Consider the following 22,190-nt stretch of genomic DNA (forward strand, 5'->3'; position numbering starts at 1 on the left):
AATCCCAGGTCCCATATAAACAAGCAAACATTCACACTCTCAGACACACTACGGACAGGGTAGAGCAGCGGTGTCCAAACTACAGCCCGCGGGCCATTTATAGACTGCCGTCTCTTTTTTAGCAGCCCGTGGCATATATTAAAATGAACAATTGACACGGCCTGTGTCGTTTGTCTGAACTGTTCTACTTTCTACACTGGGTGGCAAGGCAGGAGAAGAGGAAACCCAAAACCTAAGCTGGGCCTTGGCGGAGGTCACGGGAAACTCAAAGCAACAAACAAACAAGAGTGTTGTCATTGTGTTTTTTTTTTTTTTTATATATAAACTACAGTGCATCAATAGCTTTGGAGACCTGGCTGAAGACCTCCTCCACAGGAAGTTCAGAGTCCACCTGGGCAGGGTGATATGATGATGTCATCAGATAGATTCACAGTAATATTACAGTGGTACCTTGACTTATGAGTTTAATTCATTGTGTAACCACGCTTGTAACTCAAATTGCTCATATCAACTTTTCCCATTGAAATAAATGCAAAGGCCATCAATCTCCTCCAGACAACAGACGCACCAATGAAATTATTTTTATTAAAGAAAATTAGCACTCTTAGTATTTTACTGTATATAAAAAAAAGTAATATCATAATTAATTAAAATAAAAATAATTTTTTTTGCTGTAATTCAGTGGACATTGTGCTGCTCCTCCACCAGGGAGTAGTATAATATATACATATAGTACATGTAGGGTATAATACACAATATTTGATGATGAAACACGAAGGCCGTCACAAAAAAAACTGCAATAATATTAGTCTACAATATATGCCTGTGAGTATTGTTAAATACTTTGTATCTGTTGCTGTGCTGTTTGTGTTCCAATATCAGTTGTTTCAAGGTTTATAACGATCATCTATGGTGTTTTAACATTAAGCTACCAAACTTTAGTCAGACCAAGTTGTGTGGTTTGGTTAAATAAAAAATGTGTAATTTTCTGTTTTACAAGAAATTTTAAATGGGAGCAGTGTGAAGTACACTTGGCCTTTTTTTTTTTTTTTTTTTTTAGAAGAACTGTTTGCTATCTGCCGGAGGGCACGCTAAGGCAGGGCAGAATAGGGATCATCTCCACTCCTTCCCAGCACGTTCTAAGCAAAAATAAAGTTTATATTTTTATATATATATATATATATATATATATATATATATATATATATATATATATATATATATATTGACAGCTCGTAACTCGAGAAAAGTTGGGGCACTCATAATTCAAGGTACCAGTGCAATAATAATGATGCTCCTCACCTTCCTGACGATGCCACGCTTCTCGTAGAAGGTGATGACGGGCTCGGTGGCCTTGTAGTAGAGGTCCAGACGCTTCTTGATGGTCTCCTCGTTGTCATCCGAGCGACCGCTGGTCTCGCCGCGCTTCAGAAGCCTCTTGACCATGGTCTCGGACTTGGCGTCCACGTACAGCAGCAGGCACGGTTTACCGATCTGGGACCGCAGAGACGTCACAGAGATTGGTTTAAGTGTTGTTTTCGCATCATCAAAAAGTCTTTGAATTAACCTTCTTCTCAAACTCCTCGCCCTGCTTCAGCTCGCGGGGGTAGCCGTCGATGAGGAAGCCCTTAGACACGTCGGCCTTGGCGATCATGGCGTCCTTAATCATGTCCAGCACTGTGTCCTGAACATACAACAGCACACTCAAGTAGACTGGAACATTCAAAAGTTGTACAATTCACATGTTACTTCAGCTCAGTTAATTATACAGCAGACCCCCCAGCGCAGATTTGTTTTTTGTTTTTTTCTTTGTCTTTTCTTTTGGTGGGGTGACCAACCACAAAAATGCTTATTGGTGGATTATCACCGCACTTATTGGAATGTTTCTCATATTTTAAGAACAAACACATTTTGTATTGCGGAAAGTTTGTACATTTTTTAGAATATTTGTGAGAGTATGTTTGAGCATATCTAATAATTTAAGGGTGATAATATAATATTTTAAATATTTAAGACATTTTATATATTTAAGATTTTTTAAAAATTATTATTTTAGAATGTTTTTGTATTTTAAGGCTACAAAAATATTTCTAATATTTAAAAAAATAATTGAATATTTCTATTATTGCCATGATATTTTTGTAATATGTTTAATATTTCTAGAGTTTATAATACAGTACTTCAATTTTTGGGGGGAATGAAATAGAACCGATGTTCTCTATTCGCTAAATTGCCTGTTTGTTTTGAACAACCCTCATCTTAGACATCCATCCATCCATTTTCTGAGCCGCTTCTCCTCACTAGGGTCGCGGGGGTACTGGAGCCTATCCCAGCTATCATCGGGCAGGAGGCGGTGTACACCCTGAACTGGTTGCCAGCCAATCGCAGGGCACATACGAACAAACAACCATTCGCACGCACAGTCACACCTATGGGCAATTTAGAATCTTCAATTAATGCATGTTTTTGGGATGTGGGAGGAAACCGGAGTGCCCGGAGAAAACCCACACAGGCACGGGGAAAACATGCAAACTCCACACAGGCAGGGCCGGGGATTGAACCCAGGTCCTCAGAACTGTGAGGCTGACGCTCTAACCAGTCGGCCACCGTGCCGCTCATCTTGGACAATCAAAAGAAAAAAAAAAAGCAAGAGAGTTGTTTCATGAGTTGATCATGTGCCCGTCTCACCAGGGGCACCAGCTCTCCCTTCTGCATGATGGCGTGAAGCTGCTTGCCCCTCTCAGAGCCCGAGTCCACCTCGGCGCGGAGCAGGTCGCCGGACGACAAGTGGGTGAAGCCGTACTTTTTCACCACCATCGCGCACTGGGTGCCCTTGCCGGACCCGGGCCCGCCTGGAAATGGCAGCGTGTTCAAACATGCATGAGCGTCTTTGCTGGTGTGCCAAAATTCAGACTTGTGCTTATACTCACCGACCACAAAGATGATTTTAGCGTCTTTGATCTTGTCTGCAAACAGGAAAAAGGCTATTTAATAATGATGAGTCATGATCCGTTTAGCTTTCTAAAAAAAATAAACAAAACAAAAAAGTAAAATAAAGAATGTTAAAAAAAATTCTAAAATGTTTCAACAAAATAATAAATTGAAAAAAAGACAGTTTAAGACTGCATTAATGCAGACTTAAACTGTCTTTTTTCATCCTTGCAACCTGTTTAAAAAATCCTTGCAACCTGTTTAAAAAAAAACAGGTTGCAAGGATGAAAAAACATTTAAAAGTACACTTCACAAAATATTAAAATGTAAACAAAAATTGAGTGGTTCCATTAACTTTTAAAATTATTTGCAATATAGAAAAAAAGCAGTTTAAGACTTCATAAATGCAATAAATAAAATAAATGTCTGTTGCAATTCATGTAGAGGATACACTAATAGTAAGAGAATTTTAAAAAATCCCATTTTATATGTAAATTGAAAGAATATTGCTATCAGTAGTGTCTGTATTATATTTCTAAAACAATGACAAATTTAAAAAAAATGAAAATGGCAGTTTAAAAGTTGTATGAATGAAATTAGAACCCCATGGATGTTCTGAACCATGTCAGGAGGTTGATAATAACATATGCAAACAAATACAAAACAAAAATGTTTTAAGTTATGAAACGCTGCCTCATTAAAACAAATCAAAATGTAAAAAAAATCTCAAATATTACAAAACCTAAATAGAAAAATAAAAAAAAAGCTGTTTAAGATTGCCTAAATACAATAAATAAGAAGGACGTTACAGACCAGGTCGAGAGGAATAGTCATGCGAAGTGCATATGTTTCCCATGTCTGCAACAATCTTTTTGACTCTTACTATTGTGTTGGCTTAGTTACCATGTCAACGGCTGGTCGCCAGGTAAAACTATAAACAGCTAATAGATTTTTATTTTATTATAATTTTTTTTTTTTTTTTTTTTTTTACAATCCACAAAAATTGGGGTAGATTTTAGCTTCAGTTTACTGATTATAAATGGAGATAATTATTGATAATGAAAATCTGAGCTTTTTATACGGCGCTCTCTCGCAGTATTCTTCAAAATGTCCACACGATGGCGGTAGTTGTCAAGAATACAACCGCGGCAGCCCGTTCAGCTTCATGTAACAACGCGACCATACGTCATAAACAACATGTTGTCTTCAATTTGTCACGTTTGAGGCGTCGTTTACCTGCCATTGTGTTGCGTTCGTCGTCAGCTCCCTTTCAACTAAAACAAAGAACAAGAACATCTCGGTGACTTTTCCTCTATTGTTGTTGTGGTTTACAAAAAAAAAAAACTATAAAAGAATGAGGAGGGCCAACGTTTTGATTGACAAGTCCAATCCTGCCCAATAAGCATGTTTTAAAGACATGTACAGTATTTAAAACATGAATACAATTTGCCACCAGTAAAAACTCTTTTGTTCTTTTTTTTAAAGTCAAAATAAAAAATTTGCACAAGAAATGATTTTCTCAATAAATTGTACAAATCACCACCAGTAGTGAATATTTTTCTATTATAATGTGACTCGTTTTTTTCTAACAAAATATTTTCAAGTCCGGATACCCTAATTTTCTTTAATTGACACCAGTACCGATTCAAATCATTTTCAATAGTAATAAATAAAATTGGCACACTAGTCAGTCCATTATTTTTCTAAAATAGAATAAAAATCTATTTTCCCACCAGTAGTGACTTCCTTATATTTAATCATTTTTAAATAATAAAACAAATACAAATAAATCCATCTTTAGTGTCTTAATTTTCTAAAATAAATCAAAGAAATAATTTTGTTACCTTAATATGATTTGGTTTTGTCTGATTCAATCCATATTCATATCGTTCATATATATAGATATATATATATATAACAGGATGGCCATTATGCAAATAGGAAGGGTGTCATGTTCTAGTACAATAAAGTCAAAAGCTGAAAATAACCAAATTAGTAATATCACCGCTGCAAATTACAAGTGAAATATTGCAAAGGTTAGCGTGTCGCAAGCTATACTCGTCAGTTGTCCATTTTTTTAGCCTGTGCCCGTTGACCCCATGGTGCTGGTAAAGGTCACTCGGAGGCCCGCATCTGAGTCGGCATCGAGCCTATTTGGAAACGGAACTTTTTATGGCGCGTCACACATGTTCACATTTGATGCAGACTACCAAAAAATCCTGAAGTCATGATCAAAGTGATTGTTTGTCAAAATCTCTTTGCATGTTTAAACACGACAGGCACCTTAATGTCATCCCGTCACCTCGATGATGTCCTAATCCTATTTTTTAACGCGCTAAAAAAAGAGCACATTGCAGCTGTTAAGTGAAGGGATAGTGTGTCAGACGGGCGAGGCGTTCACTGACTCCTAAGGCGTGTAAAAGGCAAGTGGCGCATTCCCTCTCTGGTTGCTGTGGAGAGTATTGAATGAGAACAAGTGCTTGCTGGCCCTTTAAGGAAGGGAGGGTGGCAGGCAGTGGGGATAGAGGATCCTTTGACGTCAGTGCAGTGGGCGATGTTGTTTGCTGGGGGAGAGCATGTCAATGCATGCAGCCTGACTTCCACAAAACACTCGCGTCAATCAATGGGCTGCTGTTGTTAAATGGCCATTACGGACACGTTTGAATTATACAGCAGATTGCACCAAAATGGACGCTAATGGATGCAGATGGGAAACACGTTTCATAATGTTGCATAGCGCAAATAGGAAACCATACTACTCATACTGACGTTTGGCTACTACATTGTTTTTCTACAGACAAACAGTCCAGTCCACTTTGTTACAAAATAACACGTGAGGTAAATTCTGCCTTCACTTTAGTCTTTAGTCTAGGGACCTTGTCTTGAATCTGAAAATCTGAATTTTTCCTGCCTTCCTTTTCAAGTCAATCATGCATTCTTCTTGCCTCCTTAAACCCAATGACAAAGTCAACCCTGCCTTCACTTTTGTTCTTCCTGGACCTGGTCATGAATGACGGAATTCCAGGGACTGACTAGCCTTCTTTATTATGACTACCTGAGAAGGAAGTCCCACTTTCCTTTATGCCTCCACCTCCCATATGACACAAAGTCGAAGTCAACCCTGCCTTCACTTTTGTCCTTCCTGGCCCTCATCTTAAATTATAGAAGTCCATGTCTATACTTCCTGAGCAGAAGTTGACAACCCGCCTGCCTGCTTCTTGTCTGCACCTTCCGTATCACATAAAATTGAAGTCAATGCTGCCTTCACTTTATTCTTCCGGAATGTCGTCTTGATTGACACTTGATAAAGTCTACCCGAAACCTTCTTTCTCCTTCCCACACCTCATTTCTTTCACAATGTTGAAACTGTTGTAAACCCTGCCTTCACGTTTTCCCTTCCTGGACTTAATCAATGACAACAGTTGAGGTACTCTCTAACTTTCTTACTCCAGAGTAGAAATTCAGGTAGAGACTGACTTCTTCATCTTGCTGCGGTGATAAAAATGACCTCCACAATGACCTCCTTGATGACAGGTTTGTTTACCTGGGCCCTGAACCGAAGTTGAAGTCAAACCTTCAACCCTCCTGTTGCAACTGCGCTATGTGAGGTGAAGACATGGTCAACTCTAATTGGTCCTCCTGTCTGTGGGGAAGTTGAAATTAACTGCACTTTGTCACGCCTGCACCTTCTTCTTGCATGCACCACGTCTGTGACCAAATTGAAGTCAAACATCTATCGTCTAAACGTCTATCTTGCATGCATCTCCTCTCTGTCAGGATGTCAACCCTGGCTGCACCTCCTCTGAGTGACATTCAGATGAAATCAATCCTCCCCTGCCCTCTCTGACATAGATGACATCACCCACCCACCCCCCTTTTGCCTTCACTTGCTCTTCTTCATTGTGCATTCTCCGTACTAACCTTTCCTGTGGCTCCTGTCTCGAGATCTCCCGGTGCGAGGGGCTGGCCGCAGACCCTGTGGATCTCCCCACCAGCGAGCGAGTGTGCACGGTTCCTTCTGAACGGCAGCCCTCCTTCCCCCACGCTCTGCCTTTTTATAGCACAGCTGAGCCTGCGCCGTCTGCTTGCGCTGCATTCTGGGTAAGAGGGCAGCAGAGCAGATAAGGAGGGGGGGGGGGGGGGTGGGGGGAGTATGTGGGAATGGTCGGGAGGAGGAAGGGGTGAAATTACACAGTGGAGGGCTGAATGTGTCAGACCCCTTTTTACCGCCTGGAAAAGATTTTACATTACATTGTACAATTTCTCTATCAGTCTTCTGTATAAATGCTACTAATACAAAATGGGAGGACGAACTCACCTGTAACAGAGAAGCAACAACACCTGTGTCGAAAAAAAAAACCTTTACACGACCTGTAAAAGCAGACATAAGCCTGGCAAATGTTAGTAACAGAGCTGTACCACCACCGCCTGTGTGCACAGCCATTTTCACGTTGGCTGTAAAAAATAATTATTCTACCTTTTTCCGTTTCGCTGTTCTGTAATAGTGGGCACCAACACCGTATCATGGGGTTGTCTACCAGTAACAAGATCCGCTATTGGAGGAAGTATCAGAGCTGTAGAACTGGGACAACGCCAATCTGTACCACCCCTTTTTACACTGCCTGTAAAACCTGACATTTTCCGCATTTTTCCATGTCGCTATTCTGTTGTAATGGACACTCATACGGAATGTAGTCTAACTGTGATTTTTTTTTTTTTTTTTTTTAAAGCTGTAAGGCGCACCTGTACACAATACTACACTTTATACTACAGTGATGCCGTGACTTCCAGGTTTATTTCCTGATCACGCGCGTAACTCAAAACGCTCATTTTTCCCCCTATTGAAATTAACGGAAATATCAGTCTGTTCCAGCCTCCATTCAAAAGCAGAAAATATTTGTAGTTTCTTAATATAGCACTCTGTAGTATTGTACCCCATAAAAAACATAATACTAACATAATAAAATGGAAGGTTAAGAATTAAGTTTGTACATCATATTCATTAATTGTGTGGCTCCTTCTGGTGTGGCCACCTTGGCCAGTAGGGCTCAGTATAATACAGACATAGAGAGCCAGTAACAACTCCTCAGTAAGCTGCTGTAATATCAGTTGCTCTTTACAGAGAATAAAGAATGCATGTCTGTATTGGTATATTGTCTGTCTACGTGTGTTGCTGTCCCATCAGTGTTCAAACATCCATTTCACTTGTAAACAGTGCAGCAGCAATGCCATTTCATGGCGTTTTCCATCTTGTGTTAGCATTAAACTAGCTGACTAATGCAAAGTTGTGTGGGCCTAAATATGCGTTGTGGAATATTCTTTTGTTTTATTTGACACTGACAGTAAACCTCAATGGTATTTAACAGCTTAAAAGCCTCTTTCTTGAAGACGTTTTCACTATCTGCCAAACTGCCGCTTGTTTGGAAGGAAGTTTTACAGGATCCAATTTTACAGGATCTCTGTAAAAGTAAATTTTTGTTCTAGTTCGGTTTTGGACTCTACTATTATGACTGTAATCTAGTTAAGCTACAAAAAGTGACTATTAGAGGTGTTCTGTTAAGAGTAGCTGCAACCTAATACACCACAATGATGGGTGTCAAGTTATTTTGGAGGTTTTTGCCTCATGGGAAAAAAACTGAGGGAAAAGTCAGGCCGTCTAAACAAAAACCACGAGGCCGAATTAAAATGCTTGTTTGCGTGAACTGTTCACATTCCAACAGAAGGAAGCAGGTTTTAAGAGGCCTTTTGTGCTTTGTTCCAGTAAACATTGTGAAATGTCCTCGAATAAATGCAATGTCTTGATTTTTATTTTGTGTCAACAGTCGAGTTAAGCAGAAAATCAATACGTGTATTACTGGCACAGATCCACAATAAACCTCAGAAACATTTTTATTAAAAGCGCGGCAAACTTATTGGTATCCCCCAAATGGAACATAAATACAAAATATATTTATATACTGTATATAGACAAATTATGGCAATGACAAATTGAAGCGTACCCAGTAAGTTAAATCACAGAAATTGCAGCTCCCAATGTTTTTTTTTTCTTTACACTCTAGTTTTATTTTGAGGTACAAAAATGAGGTATGTGCCACCGTTGTGTGTGTATATATATATATATATATATATATATATATATATATATATATATATATATATATATATATATATATATATATATATATTAAAAAAAAATAATAATAATAAAAAAAAAGAAAATATTGTATCTGGATCATATTAACCATTTTCGTACCATTAAACTTTATGACAGCATTGAGCGCTTACAAACATCTTTAACCGACTCGTCTCTACGTCATGGCGCTTCCGCTGCAAACTTCTCACAGCCCTTCTTTGTGTAATTCACAAAAATGAATTTTTTTTTTTTCAGCATGGGTCAAGTGCAATATGACTAAAGTATTACTCTTACTGTGGACAGGGGAAGAAAAAGAAGGAATACTCCCAATACATGGAATTGCAGAGGTACAGTGCTTTCACCACATGGGGTCAGTATGTCATACGTGTCAACTGTGGCCTGGAAAACACCTTTCAAAATACCGTACTGCACTATTTGTTCAGTAATCTCACTTGTTTGTTTGCATTATTATGTTAATACTCAGCATCACAAAATTTCAAATTTCACCTCTGCATAGTATTAACTACAGTAATACCGTCAGTGAACATCAGTAACACGTCTTGTATGAATGCATAAAGAAGCAATCATTCAAGCATTTTTTTTTTTTTTTTTTGCTTAAAAATTAATAAAAACAAGATTTGGCATGTATACTTGTTTTTAACAAAACAAAAATGCAATCGCAGGGCTCATATAGACAAACAAGCGTTCACACTCACATTCACACAATTTAGAGTATTCAATGAACCTCACATGCACATGTTTTTTTGGAATCTGGGAGGAAGCCCACACATGCATGGGCAGAACATGCAAACCCCACACAGGAAGTCCAGAGCTGAGATTCATATCTCAAACCTCATAACTGTGAGGCAGACGCACTCATCCACCATGTTGCCCACAATATAAAAACTGAAAAAAATAATACTAATAATGTAATTGATCAAATGTGTTACTAATTTCCATAAAAATCAGCTCTTAGATTTCAGAGCAAAATCATGAAGCGCTGGAATTCAAATGAGTCGTAAAGAGTTGGTGTGCTTCTACAAGTACAATCTTGAGTCTAGGAAAAGAAAATGCTGATTAAGGCATCACTTCTCATGTTATATTATTAAGAGTGATGGCAGTTTAAGATTAAGAAATTCCATGATCGTGCAAAAATGCAACATGTTTCACCATTATATTTACACATATGAGTGAAATGGTACCACCTGTTGCACGTGGACATTTTTGCTAGCAAGCAGCCTGCCTTGACACGCGTTTATTATCGTCTTATGGGATGGGGGACCCTGCTTCACCCGCGTCCCTAGCTGGGGAACCCGCCGGGCGGCTCAAGATCAGGCGACTCCTCTCCCGGGCTATCCTGTTCATCGTTGGACAGGTGGACGCGCTGCTCGTCCATGCGCTTGGCCTGCACCCGTTGAATTAAACTGAAGAAGTCCTCGTCAGGCACCGTGGGGGCGTGGGGGCCTGCTTCGGGCGGGGAACACCGCTGGTCGTCGATCCGAGAGGACTGCAGTCACACACAAAATATTTAGAGCTGCCAACAAACAACAAATTCACTTCCAGAACAATTTACCTGAATTTACATATTTTTAAATTTATGTCAAGATCATTACGGCAGGACAGTTATTGTAGTACATTATATCATAGGATATGGACATAAAATGCTGTGTTCAAAATCACTCCCTATCCACTGTAGCACAAGTCATAGTGAGTTCATCATTTTGTAGTACTGTTCAAAAGTGTAGTGAGCATAAGTTACCCCCTATATGGTGCCCTTGATGTATCCAAAATGCATCTTGAAAAGTAGTAAGCATTGAGGCTCGCTAGAAACTTCAACCATTTTCAGGACATTCCAAATTGTTGTATTGGCTATGCCCAATATTTGTGCAATAGCTCTGATTGATTTTCCCTCTTCTCTCAGCTTTAAAATGGTTTGCTTTTCTCCCATAACCAGCTCTCTGGTCTTCATGTTTGCCTAACAGCAAATGCAGATTTCACAGGTGAAATCCAAAGCCAAAAACAAGCACTATCTAATGTTTAAGCAATCAATCTAAAAGGCAACACCTGAGCAACTAGAAACACCCATCAGTCACAGTTCCAATACTTTTGCTCACTGGCCAAGTCAATCACTGGACCTTAACCCAATAGAGCATGCATTTTACCACTTGAAGAGGAGACTGAAGGGAGAAACTCACAGAAACAAACAAAAACTGAAAGAGGCTGCAGTAAAGGACTGGAAAAGTCTGTTGAAGTCAATGGGTCGCAGGCTTGATGCAGTTATTGCAATTAAGGGTAATGCCATCAAATATTAAATGTTCTTCACTTTAAGTCAATGTAATGTCTGTTCCAATACTTTTGCTCACTTGAAAAGTGGGCGGGTTCAAACAAAAGGTCCTGAGTTGTTTAACACATCTCGCTGTAAAATGGAATTCTGAACTTTTGTCTCATATTCATCTTTTGATCTGAAACCCAAATGTATCCAGTTTACAACAAAAACAAAGGAATTGACCTTGCCGTTCCAATACCTTTGGAGGGAAACGTACATGTTCACTTTCTGTAAGTGTAACAGCCACCTGTCCCAATACCTTTGTTCAAAGTGTGCACACTTTCACTTCTTGTACTTGTAAATCCCAATACTTAAGTGCACAGTGTCTATTACCTGGCATTTGATGAGCATGTTGAAGAAGTCGTCGCCGGGCTCCTGCTCTCCCTCCCCCACCAGGTGTCCCAGGTTGTTCTGTGTGATCCTGAGACCCGGAAGGTTCCCCACATTGACGCGCTGGTCGTCCAGGCGGCGACTCTGAGAGCTGGCGATCAAATCAAACAGCTCCTCCGTCTGGGGGGAGGTGGTCACTGAGGCATCTTAGGAAAGGAGGGGCGGGTGGAGGTGTCAGTTTCACAGTGAATTATTGAAGGCATATCGTGCAACTGACCAATCATGTCACTCAGGGCTCCACCGTCTTGACCGTCACCGTTGTGTGGTTCATCGAGGCGACAGCGCTGGTCATCCATGCGACTGCTTTGGAACTTGCTGAGCAGGTCGAAAAAGCAGTCCTCATCGGAAGGGTCACGGCCAAGTTTCTAACACAAACACAAACACACACCAGCTTGGGTCAGCCATTTTAGGAAGCTCATAAGCTGCCCATGAGATAACTGAACAGGCTGTCCATTATAATTACGCATAATGAGGATTTTTCCATTGAGAAATATGGGGAAGTAATTTGATGGACTCACAAGAGAACTCCATTAGTGCAACACGACTAACGGTGTCCTTTCATGTGTCCATACAGCACATGGAAAATGTGTATACAAAAAAATTATAATTACCAGCATTTGTGGACATTGCCTTTATCAAACCTCAGTATGCTGCAATTCCTAGCAGTAGTCCCAGTTAAAACCAGTGACATTGCCCTGACTAACACAGCATCCCTCAATCCCAGACATCAGCATCTTGTGTACTATTGTAATACTGTTACAGCCCTGAAAAAAAAAAAGTGAAAAATGTACCTCTGCTTAGGATACTATTCTGATAGCACCTCTAAAATCACCATTTTGACTTTTCCTTCAATTTCATGTTGGTGCTGTTCCACAGCCACACATAAAAAAGGCAGCGTAAAATGGGTGTCACACAAGCAGGCACCATTCTGCATCCTAGGTCAGAAGTGGAAAATTACAAAGATCGACTTCGTCCCCCAATTTCATGTAAGTGTCGTTTGTATAGAGGCTTGACGTTGACAATGCTGATTTTTACAGGAAGTAATAGGGGTTTTACTGACAGGCAGCACCCTTCTCTGATACTCCCCCCGAAGATGAAAAATCCAGCCATCGGTTCAGTTTGTATAAAACAGCGACACAGGGAAAGGCGAGAATGTGCCAGATTTTTACAGACAGTGTCAACTGGGGTTTTACACATAGGCGCCATACTGCCACTGATACAACCTCCAAAACAAAAAAACTGGCAGGTCACCTTTGCCCTCCAATTTTGCATCACTGTCATTTGTACAGATGAGGGACAGGAAAAAGTGGGAAAATGCAGACACGGACAAGGGTCAGTTCTTGGACCCCTCCTGTTCAACCTGTATATGCTACCCTTGGGTCAAATTTTAAATTTTGACTATCATAGCTACGCAGATCACACACAGTTATATCTAGCAGTGTCTCCAGATGACAACAGTTCAATTGAGGTGTTGTGTCACTGTCTAAAACAGGATGAACAAACATTTTCTTCAATTAAACCACAACACAAATGAGATCATTGTCTTTTGGCAATAAAGAAAAGAGGATTGCTGTTAGTAAATACCTTGAGTCACTCTCTTTAAAACCAAAAGACCAAGTCCGAAACCTTGGTTTTCTGATACATTCCGACCTGACTTTCAACAGTCATACCAAATCGATTACGAAAACTGCCTTCTACCATCTGAAGAACATATCCAGAGTGAAGGCTTGCACGTGTCAAGCAGACCAGGAGAAGCTCATCCATGCTTTTTTCTCAAGTAGACTTAACTATTCTAATGGTCTTCAGACTGGACTCCCCAAAAAGAGCATTAAACAGCTGCAGCTCATTCAGAATGCTGCAGCTCGGGTTCTGACCTGAACAAAGAGGTCAGAGCATCTTACTCCAATTCTAAAGTCTTTACACTGACTTCCAGTCAGCTTTAGAATAGATTGTAAAGTTCTGCTACTGGTCTATAAATCACTAAACGGTTTACATCCTGAATACATGAAATAAATGCTAATGGGATATAAACCCAGTAGGGCTCTGAGATTGACAGACTCAGGTCAAATAATGGAGCACAGAGTCCAAAGCAAACATGGTGAAGCAGCATTTAGCTATTATGCTGCACACAAATGGAATAAGTTGCCAACAGAAGTGACACCAGCCCCAAGTGTGCATGTTTTTAAGTCCAGGTTAAAAACTCTTTTTTCCTCTTGCTTTTTAGAGCATTTCCACTTTTAAATTAGATTTCTTGCACTGTATGCCCTTTTAATTGTACTTATTTTTTCTCTTTATAATGTTTATAAGCTGTTTTTTTTTTTTTTTTTTTTTTTTAAATATTAGTATATAGTAAAGCGGCGGCACAGTGGGGGACTGGTTAGAGCGTCTGCCTCACAGTTCTGAGGACCGGGGTTCAATCCCCGGCCCCGCCTGTGTGGAGTTTGCATGTTCTCCCTGTGCCTGCGTGTGTTTTCTCCGGGCACTCCGGTTTCCTCCCACATCCCAAAAACATGCATGCTAGGTTAATTGACAACTCTAAATTGCCCGTAGGTGTGAATGTGAGTGTGAATGGTTGTGTCTGTATGTGCCCTGCGATTGGCTGGCAACCAGTTCAGGGTGTACTCCTGCCCGATGATAGCTGGGATAGGCTCCAGCACTCCCGCGACCCTAGTGAGGAGAAGCGGCTCAGAAAATGGAGGGATGGAATCATGTAAAGCACATTGAATTAACTTGTGTATAAAATGCGCTATATATACTTTGCTTACATGCAGTTTAAAAGATGCTTTGCACAAAAGCATCTTGCCACCTCTGTTGTGGCCTCGTCTTTTTGTTGACAGTTTTTAGATGCAGGGACTTTATACACAGCCACCATCCTGCCTCTGTTACACATTTGATACTACCTGTGTAGATGGACAGTTACCGGGTTGAACACTTCCCCCATGTCATCCCCCAATTTTACATGGGTGCTGTTTTTAAAGTACAGTGTCATACTACTAGATACTATCACAAAATGTGGAAAATTGCCAGGTTAACTTTGTCCCCCCAATTCCGTGTCATAGATGGAAAAAAAGATGGAAAGAAATTCTGTTTTTTTTCTTCCAGACAGTGCAAAAGATGTCACATTGCTTTAGAAACACCACCAAGAGGACTGCAGGCACTTGAATTCACTCAAATTGAGATAATTTTAGAGTCTAATCATTCAGCATAAAGGCTAACTGGAACTTCATTCCAACATGAATGAAAATATCAAGTATTGAATGGTAATTTGTTTGTTAGGGTTTACAACTCGGTAAGTGATTTCAACAAAACCTGAGGGCTGGGGCATGAGACTGGACCTAGAACCTACAAGACTTTTCTGGATAAGGTTGTGAATCAGATTTTTTTTCCCACTTCAGTTATGTAAATGGATTTTCCAGGTTGACTCTTATAACAAAAGTCAGGCATATGAAGCAGGCTGAAGATATCTGTGAAAGTGCAGGACTGTTTGGTCTTGGTGGAGGCCAGCGCTCTACTGAGCACCATTCTAGACAATTAGGATTACCGTTAAAACACAAACACGATAGTCAATTTCACCCCTAATGATGACGGGCTGTTGAAAGTTTCAAAATATCTCTGTGGTTCGCTTCTCAGAAAACAATGCAATACTCAGTATTAGTGCTTAAAATGAAAGTTGATGTCTCTACGCCTCACATCATAATGTGAAGTAGGTCAGCAGAAGTCTGCTTCGGCATTCGCAGTGCCTGGCAAAATGACACTTTGCCTATTTAGCATTACAACTTTTAACCAATATAGTGACTCGCGAGGAAGAACAACGCGTAAAGACGTGAGCATGAAGGCTAACTTTGTTCATGAAAAAAAATGACTGAAACAACTCACCGGCTGCTGTGCTTCCTCTTCTCAACTCTCCTGCTGTCATTCCTCTCCCCTTATGTCCCCTCCAACCACCTTACATCCCTCAAAGCCCCTCTACCCAATTGTGTCCTCCTATTGCAGCCAGCTCTGCTTTCATGCACACCCTCTCTCTCTCTCTCTCTCTCTCTCTCTCTCATTCTCTCACTTGCTCTCTTCTGTGCTGTTTTTGTGCCATTCAGCCACTGTGGGAAAACAAGTCATTATGGGAAGGGTTGGCAGTGGGGAGGGGGTGGGAAGCGCTTCTGTGATCAAGGTCACATTATCAGAGTGCTGGTGGGGGAAGGAAGACGGCGGGTGCGAGGGCACAGTTATGAGTAGATTGCATGCCAACTTTGTCAACACTTGGCCGACTAAAGACAACAATGTCAAGCGAGCATTGTTTCCATGCCAACGGTAATAAAATGAATTAGGCGTAATCAATACTGACAGATTTTTAATTTATGTATTTATTTTAAATACTTTTTTTAAACTCACTTACCGCCCTAAAGGGACAGTCCTAGAAGTTCACACAGATGGTCAACAAAAGTTAGTTGTTAACGTTGCAATACTGCCTATTCCACAGACACAGACAGCTGGAAACAAAATTGAATGAGGTTACACAGGCTGATAAAGTTAGCACATCAAAAGCCCCTTTTGCACTGCTTTCAAAGCTGCCATTTTTTGGTTTTTTGACACCTATAAAGAATTGGAGGTCAAAGTTGACCCAGCACTATTCCTTCCGCCTTTGGAGGTACTATCAGAGCTGTAATAGATTCTATCTATGTTTAAAGCCTCTTTTACAAAGATGGCATTTTCTAACCTTTTTCCCCCCCAGAGTTGCTGTTCTATATAAACGGCACTAACATGGAATGGAGGGGGACAAAGTCGACCTGACAAGTTTCCAGCTTCGAAGGTAGTCTCAGAGCCTTAACAGAAGTAGGACACTGCCTGTGTGCGAGGGTACTAGGACAGGTATGAGACCACTCAACTCTTACTTCTTCCACCCTGTTGTGTTGAAAGCAATTGTCACTGTACGAGTATTTTACAAGTCACACTAGATATCATTAGCTGCATGCACAAAGGTGTGTTGCTGTGTGAAAGTACACACAATTGCAGCAATATACTGCTTCTTTTGCTGGGGTACAGGTTTCTCCACCTTTTCCCCACATGCTGGTCTGTGTAAATTGAACACAAACACATGTGATGCTATGGCTAACTACACACAAGTGTGGCTAGGATATGTCTATACTGTTTAGCCACATTGGCTCAAAGGTTTCATGACCAAGTGCCAACCTTGCTTCCTGTTGTGCTGAACATATTCTATACATCATACTAGACGCCTGCACAGCACTCATCTAATTATATGACGGCAGAATCCAGAGTCACCGTGTGAAAGCGCACACAGTTGCAAAATCATGCTTCTTCCATCTGGGTCAGGGTTTTTTCACCTTCTGTCTTCGGAGGTAGTACCAGAGCTGTGATGGAGACAGGACTTGGCAGCAATTAAATCAGACCTAACTAGTTTGCAGCCTAAAAAAGCTGCCATAAAATTAAAACACAAACTAAAAGAATGGTTGCAGTAAATGTAATTTAAAAAAAAAATACAGGTGGAAAGTGAATAGCGGCTCCAAGGCTGGGCAAGTTAGCGCATCAGTAGCCCTTAGCTCTGACACTGTAAAACCAGTACAGATAAATCCCCCCCCCTCCCCCCTTGTATTTTTCCATCATTTCTCCTGTGTCGCTCCTGTACAGTATATGAACAGCACCGGCATGGAATGGGAGAACAAAGTCATCCTGGGACTATTCTGCCTTTGAAGGCAGTTTCAGACACCTGTGTATAAGGGAATGTTACAATGCTGTTTAACACCTGACACTCACTTCTACCACCCTGTTGTGTTGAAAGCAATTGTTGCTGTCCTACAAGTATTTTATACGTTACACCAGATGCTGCTGCCGCCATGTCTGTTGCTTTGTGAAAGTGCACACTGTTGCGGTAATATCCCGGCTTTGTTGGGATCTGTGTTTTAGACAAAGACAGCTATAATTTCAGTCTTGTGTGAATTTAGCTCAAAGGAAAACGAGATAAGGGATGAGGACTTGTCCAATGTGGGCGACCTATGATATCATGTTGAGCAAGCCCATGGGAAATTAAAGGAATCCCCAATTTAACCTGGCTAATTGTCTCGCTCATGTAATGAAAGGAGAGCTGAGGACACGCTGGACAGGGAGAAAAAGCAAATGTATCATTTACAGACAAGTGCAACAGAAATGCAGAGAGATTCTTTCTTGGCAGAGGTACTCCAGACAGATGCTTGCTGATTAGCTTAATGTTAAGCCACCACCTGAGGAAGAAGACTGAGTTGTCTACTAGTAGTCTAGTCGACTACTCACTGGCACCGGAGGCGGGACTTGTAGAGTGATGTCATCAGCGTCCACAGGAGAGTCCAACCAGGGTCTGTCATCAGACGACTGGCTGTCAGGATAGCCTTTTCTTTTTCCGGTCTGTGGCGTATGACTCTTAGACCTCCTGGGTATGCTTTCCGTCTCGTGGCCCTCGCCGTTCTACGGAAAGCACATCATTAATTGACGGTCATACGCCGAGGGGGACAACTTCTGACGTCGTGTAAAAGCTGTTTCACCTTATATGAGGACAATTTCCACAGCTCCACGCTGTCCATGCTGTTCCTCTTTGTGAATTTGGGCCTCGCTCCTAGAGGAAGCGTAAAGACGACATCATGAGACAACAGAGGATGTTGCCAGCAGTCAGATTGTGGTCACAGCTTCTAAGACAGCAATGAATAAGAGTCTGTTTGATTGGATGCTGCGGAAACGGGAACGTCACATCGTAGCACAGCTGTGTGTGCATGTGACCAAATTCTTGTATTTTTCAGTTTGGGTATGCCTCATGAGATTGCAAGTATAGTGGCCACAGGCCTCTTGCTTAACTGCAGACTGGACCAGGTGATAGTAAGGAGAATAACAGAGAAAATCCAAGAAAAGCAGACTGGGTGGAACTATATTTCTTCATATTCTGATTGAGGACCATAATTATCTGACCAACTGTTCAAGCTGTGGTGCGGATTTTGTTATCAACAAAATTAAAATGGGTTCATCAGGTTAACTCAATAAAGTAGACCTATTACATAAACCTGGCTGGGTCTTTCAGCATGACAATGATCCCAAACACACCGCCCGGTCAACGAAAGAGTGGCTTCGTAAGAAGCATTTCAAGTTCCTGGAGTGGCCTAGCCAGTCTCCAGATCTCAACCCCATAGAAAATCTTTGGAGGAAGTTTAAAGTCTGTGTTGCCCATTGACAGCCCCAAAAGATCACTGCTCTAGAGGAGATCTGCATGAAGGAATGGGCCAAAATACCAGCAACAGTGTGTGAAAACCTTGTGAAGACTTACTGAAAACATTTGACCTGTCATTGCCAAAAAAGAAAATGAAAAAAAAAAAATCCAGAAAATCACTCTCTCATAGGGGAGGTATACCTATGATGACAATGACAGGCCTCTCTAATATTTTGAAGTGGGAGAACTTGCACAATTGGTGGCTGCCTAAATACTTGCCCCACTGAAATACCCCCTCCATGAGCCGTCACCTTATCGTGGTGGAGGGGTTTGTGTGTCCCAATGATCGGAAGAGCTAAGTTGTCTGGGGCTTCATGCCCCTTGTAAGATCACCCATGGGAAACAGGTCCTAGTTGAGGGACCAGACAAAGCACGGCTCCAAAAACCCCTATGATGAATACAGTAAATGGACATAGGTTTCCCTTGCCCGGACGCGGCTCACCGGGGCCCCCCCTCTGAAGCCAGGCCTGGAGGTGGGGCTTGAAGGAGAGCGCCTGGTGCCCAGGCCTGCACCCAAGGGCCCTGGCCGGGCACAGCCCAAAAGGGTAACGTGGGTCCCCCTTCCCATGGCCTCACCACCTGTGGGAGGGGCCATAGGGGTCGGATGCAGTGCGAGCTGGGTGGTGGCCGAAGGAGAGGACCTTGGTGAGCCGATCCCCGGCTTCAGAAGCTGGCTCTCGGGACATGGAATATCACCTTTCTGGCAAGGAAGGAGCCCGAGCTGGTGTGTGAGGTAGAGAAGTTCCGACCAGATATAGTCGGACTCGCCTTCACGCACAGCTTGGGCTCTGGTGTCAGTCCTGAGAGGGGTTGGATTCGCTTCCACTCTGAAGTTGCCCATGGTGAGAGGCGCTGGGCAGGTGTAGTTCTACTTATTGCCCCCTGGCTCGGCACCTGCACATTGGGGTTCACCCCGGTGGACGAGACGGTAGCCTCCCTCTGACCTCGGGTGGGGGGACGGGTCCTGACTGTTGTTTGTGCCTATGCACCAAACAGCAGTCCAGCGTACCCACCCTTTTTGGAGTCCTTGGAGGGGGTGCTGGAGAGCGGTTCCGCTGCGGACTCTATTGTTCTGCTGGGGGACATCAATGCTCATGTGGGCAATGACAGTGAAACCCAAAAGGGCATGAATGGGAGGAACGCCCCCCCCCCAATCAGAACCAGAGTGGTGTTCTGTCATTGGACTTCTGTGCTCACCACGGATTGTCCATAACGAACACCATGTTCATGCATAAGGGTGTCCACACATGCACTTGTCAGCAGGACACCCTCGGTCGCAGTTCGATGATCGTGTCATCGGATTTGCGGCCGCATGTCTTGGACATGGTAGAGAGTGGCAGAGCTGTCAACCGATCACCACCTGGTGGTGAGTTGGCTCCCATGGTGGGGGAAGATGCCGGTCTGATTTGGCAGGCCTAAACGTATTGTGAAGGTCTGCTGGGAACATCTGGCAGAATCCCCTGTCAGAAGGAGTTTCAACTCCCACATCAGACAGAACTTTGCTCATGTTCCGGGGGAGGCAGTGTTCCAACTACAGGGGGAAATCACACTCCTCAGCCTCCCTGGTAAAGTCTATTCAGGGGTGCTGGAGAGGAGGGTCCGTCGGGAAGTCGAATCTCAAGATTCAGGAGGAGCAGTGTGGTTTTTGTCCTGGTCATGGAATTTTGGACTTGGAGAAGGCGTTCAACTGTGTCCCTCAGGGAGACCTGTGGGGGTGCTTTGGGAGTATGGGGTACCGAACTCCCTGATACGGGCTGTTCGGTCCCTGTACGACCAGTGTCAGAGTTTGGTCCGCATTGCTGGCAGTAAGTCAGACTAGTTTATGGTGCGGGTTGGACTCCGCCAAGGCTGCCCTTTGTCACCAATTCTGATCATAACTTTTATGGACAGAATTTCTAGGCGCAGCCGAGGCATAGTGGGGGTCCGGTTTGGTGGACTCAGTATTGCATCTCTGCTCTTTGCAGACGATGTGATTCTGTTGGCTTCATTGAGCCGTGATCTCCAACTCTCACTGGATCGGTTCACAGCAGAGTGCGAAGCGGCTGGGATGAGAATTAGCACCTCCAAATCTGAGACCATGGTCCTCAGTCAGAAAAGGGTAGAGTGCCCTCTCCAGGACGGAGATGAGATCCTGCCCCAAATGGAGGAGTTCAAGTATCTTGGGGTCTTGTGCACGAGTGAGGAAAGAATGGAACGGGAGATCGACAGGCGGATTGGTGCAGCGTCTGCAGCGATGCAGACTTTGTATCCGTCCGTTTACCGGTCGATCTACGTTCCTACCCTCACCTATGGTCACGAGCTGTGGATAGTGACCGAAAGAACAAGATCCCGGTTACAAGCGGCCGAAATGAGTTTCTTCCGCAGGGTGTCCGGACTCTCCCTTCGAAATTGGGTGAGAAGCTAAGTCACCCGGGAGAGACTCAGGGTAGAGCCTCTGACATAAAAAGCAAAATATCGGCTGATGTAGTTCATCGGATCAGTGTAAAGTCTAATATTTAATGACTTTTCCAACCCCTCAAGATGACCATTTAAAAAAAAAAAAAAACAAAAAAAAAAAAAGAAAGAAAAAAGCAACGAACGACAAATCTTGCAACATTTTAAGGCTCTGACACTCCCTCCAAAGCAGATGTTCACCCCTCACTGTATAGAATGCAAATGAATGGCACTTGCACAAAGCTACCACTGGCTAATTTAACCATATCCCACTACAGAGACCCAAATATTTGTGTACAAACAGTTAAAAAGTAAATTCCCCATAATGTATACCCTTTAATGTCCACGTGTGAATAATTGCGACTGAACTGAGGTAATTAGATGTACAATTATTTTTCTGATAGAGGTGTCTATTTGAGGGAGGGATGTGAACAATACACCCTGCAACCAATTGCGAAATTGGAACGAATAGGGCCGCTATTTGAGAAAACATACCGAATCGGATAGCTATATATGGAAATCAGGTCGCAAATCACGTGGTTAAAAATCAGATTAGAAGCAAATTAACAAAGCAAAACGAAGGAAGGTTTTTGTGACACCTTGCATCTCAAACTCTGAACTGGAAGGTGAAAGGTCACCGTCACTGACACCAATCGCCTCCATCAGCTGCTCCACATTCATCCTGGCTGTCAGCTCACCATTCCTGTCACCAATCTGTCATATAGAAACAGAGG

General features: G+C 42.3%; 2 protein-coding genes across 6 annotated transcripts in view; both read right to left on the reverse strand.

The window, feature by feature from the left end:
• Positions 1-296: 296 nt before the first annotated feature.
• Positions 297-9,032, reverse strand: ak1 (adenylate kinase 1). Of its 2 annotated transcripts, XM_061699248.1 has the most exons (7): positions 6,853-7,063; positions 4,168-4,205; positions 2,931-2,966; positions 2,689-2,852; positions 1,568-1,684; positions 1,303-1,494; positions 297-391 (listed from the first exon to the last, which is right to left on the reverse strand). In XM_061699248.1, the coding sequence occupies exons 2-7, from the start codon at positions 4,172-4,174 to the stop codon at positions 326-328; spliced, it is 582 nt and encodes a 193-aa protein (XP_061555232.1). In that variant the 5' UTR covers positions 4,175-4,205; positions 6,853-7,063; the 3' UTR covers positions 297-325. The 2 variants fall into 2 exon arrangements, with proteins under 2 accessions (XP_061555232.1, XP_061555233.1); XM_061699249.1 differs by lacking the exon at positions 4,168-4,205 and having other exon boundaries at positions 6,853-9,032.
• A 49-nt stretch (positions 9,033-9,081) lies between these two features.
• The window catches only part of gpsm1b (G protein signaling modulator 1b), a 30,792-nt gene continuing 17,683 nt past the window's right edge, over positions 9,082-22,190 (reverse strand). For all 4 annotated transcript variants that reach the window (XM_061698903.1, XM_061698904.1, XM_061698905.1 and 1 more), the window contains 6 exons: positions 22,056-22,170; positions 18,311-18,381; positions 18,063-18,233; positions 11,998-12,145; positions 11,724-11,926; positions 9,082-10,571 (listed from right to left, as the gene is read on the reverse strand). In XM_061698903.1, the coding sequence (XP_061554887.1) occupies positions 10,365-10,571; positions 11,724-11,926; positions 11,998-12,145; positions 18,063-18,233; positions 18,311-18,381; positions 22,056-22,170 (915 nt within the window). In that variant the 3' untranslated portion in view covers positions 9,082-10,364. The remainder of the gene's footprint in view (positions 10,572-11,723; positions 11,927-11,997; positions 12,146-18,062; positions 18,234-18,310; positions 18,382-22,055; positions 22,171-22,190) is intronic.

The sequence above is a fragment of the Phycodurus eques genome, chromosome 15 (assembly GCF_024500275.1).
Source record: "Phycodurus eques isolate BA_2022a chromosome 15, UOR_Pequ_1.1, whole genome shotgun sequence".
Classification (NCBI taxonomy): Eukaryota; Metazoa; Chordata; class Actinopteri; order Syngnathiformes; family Syngnathidae; genus Phycodurus; species Phycodurus eques.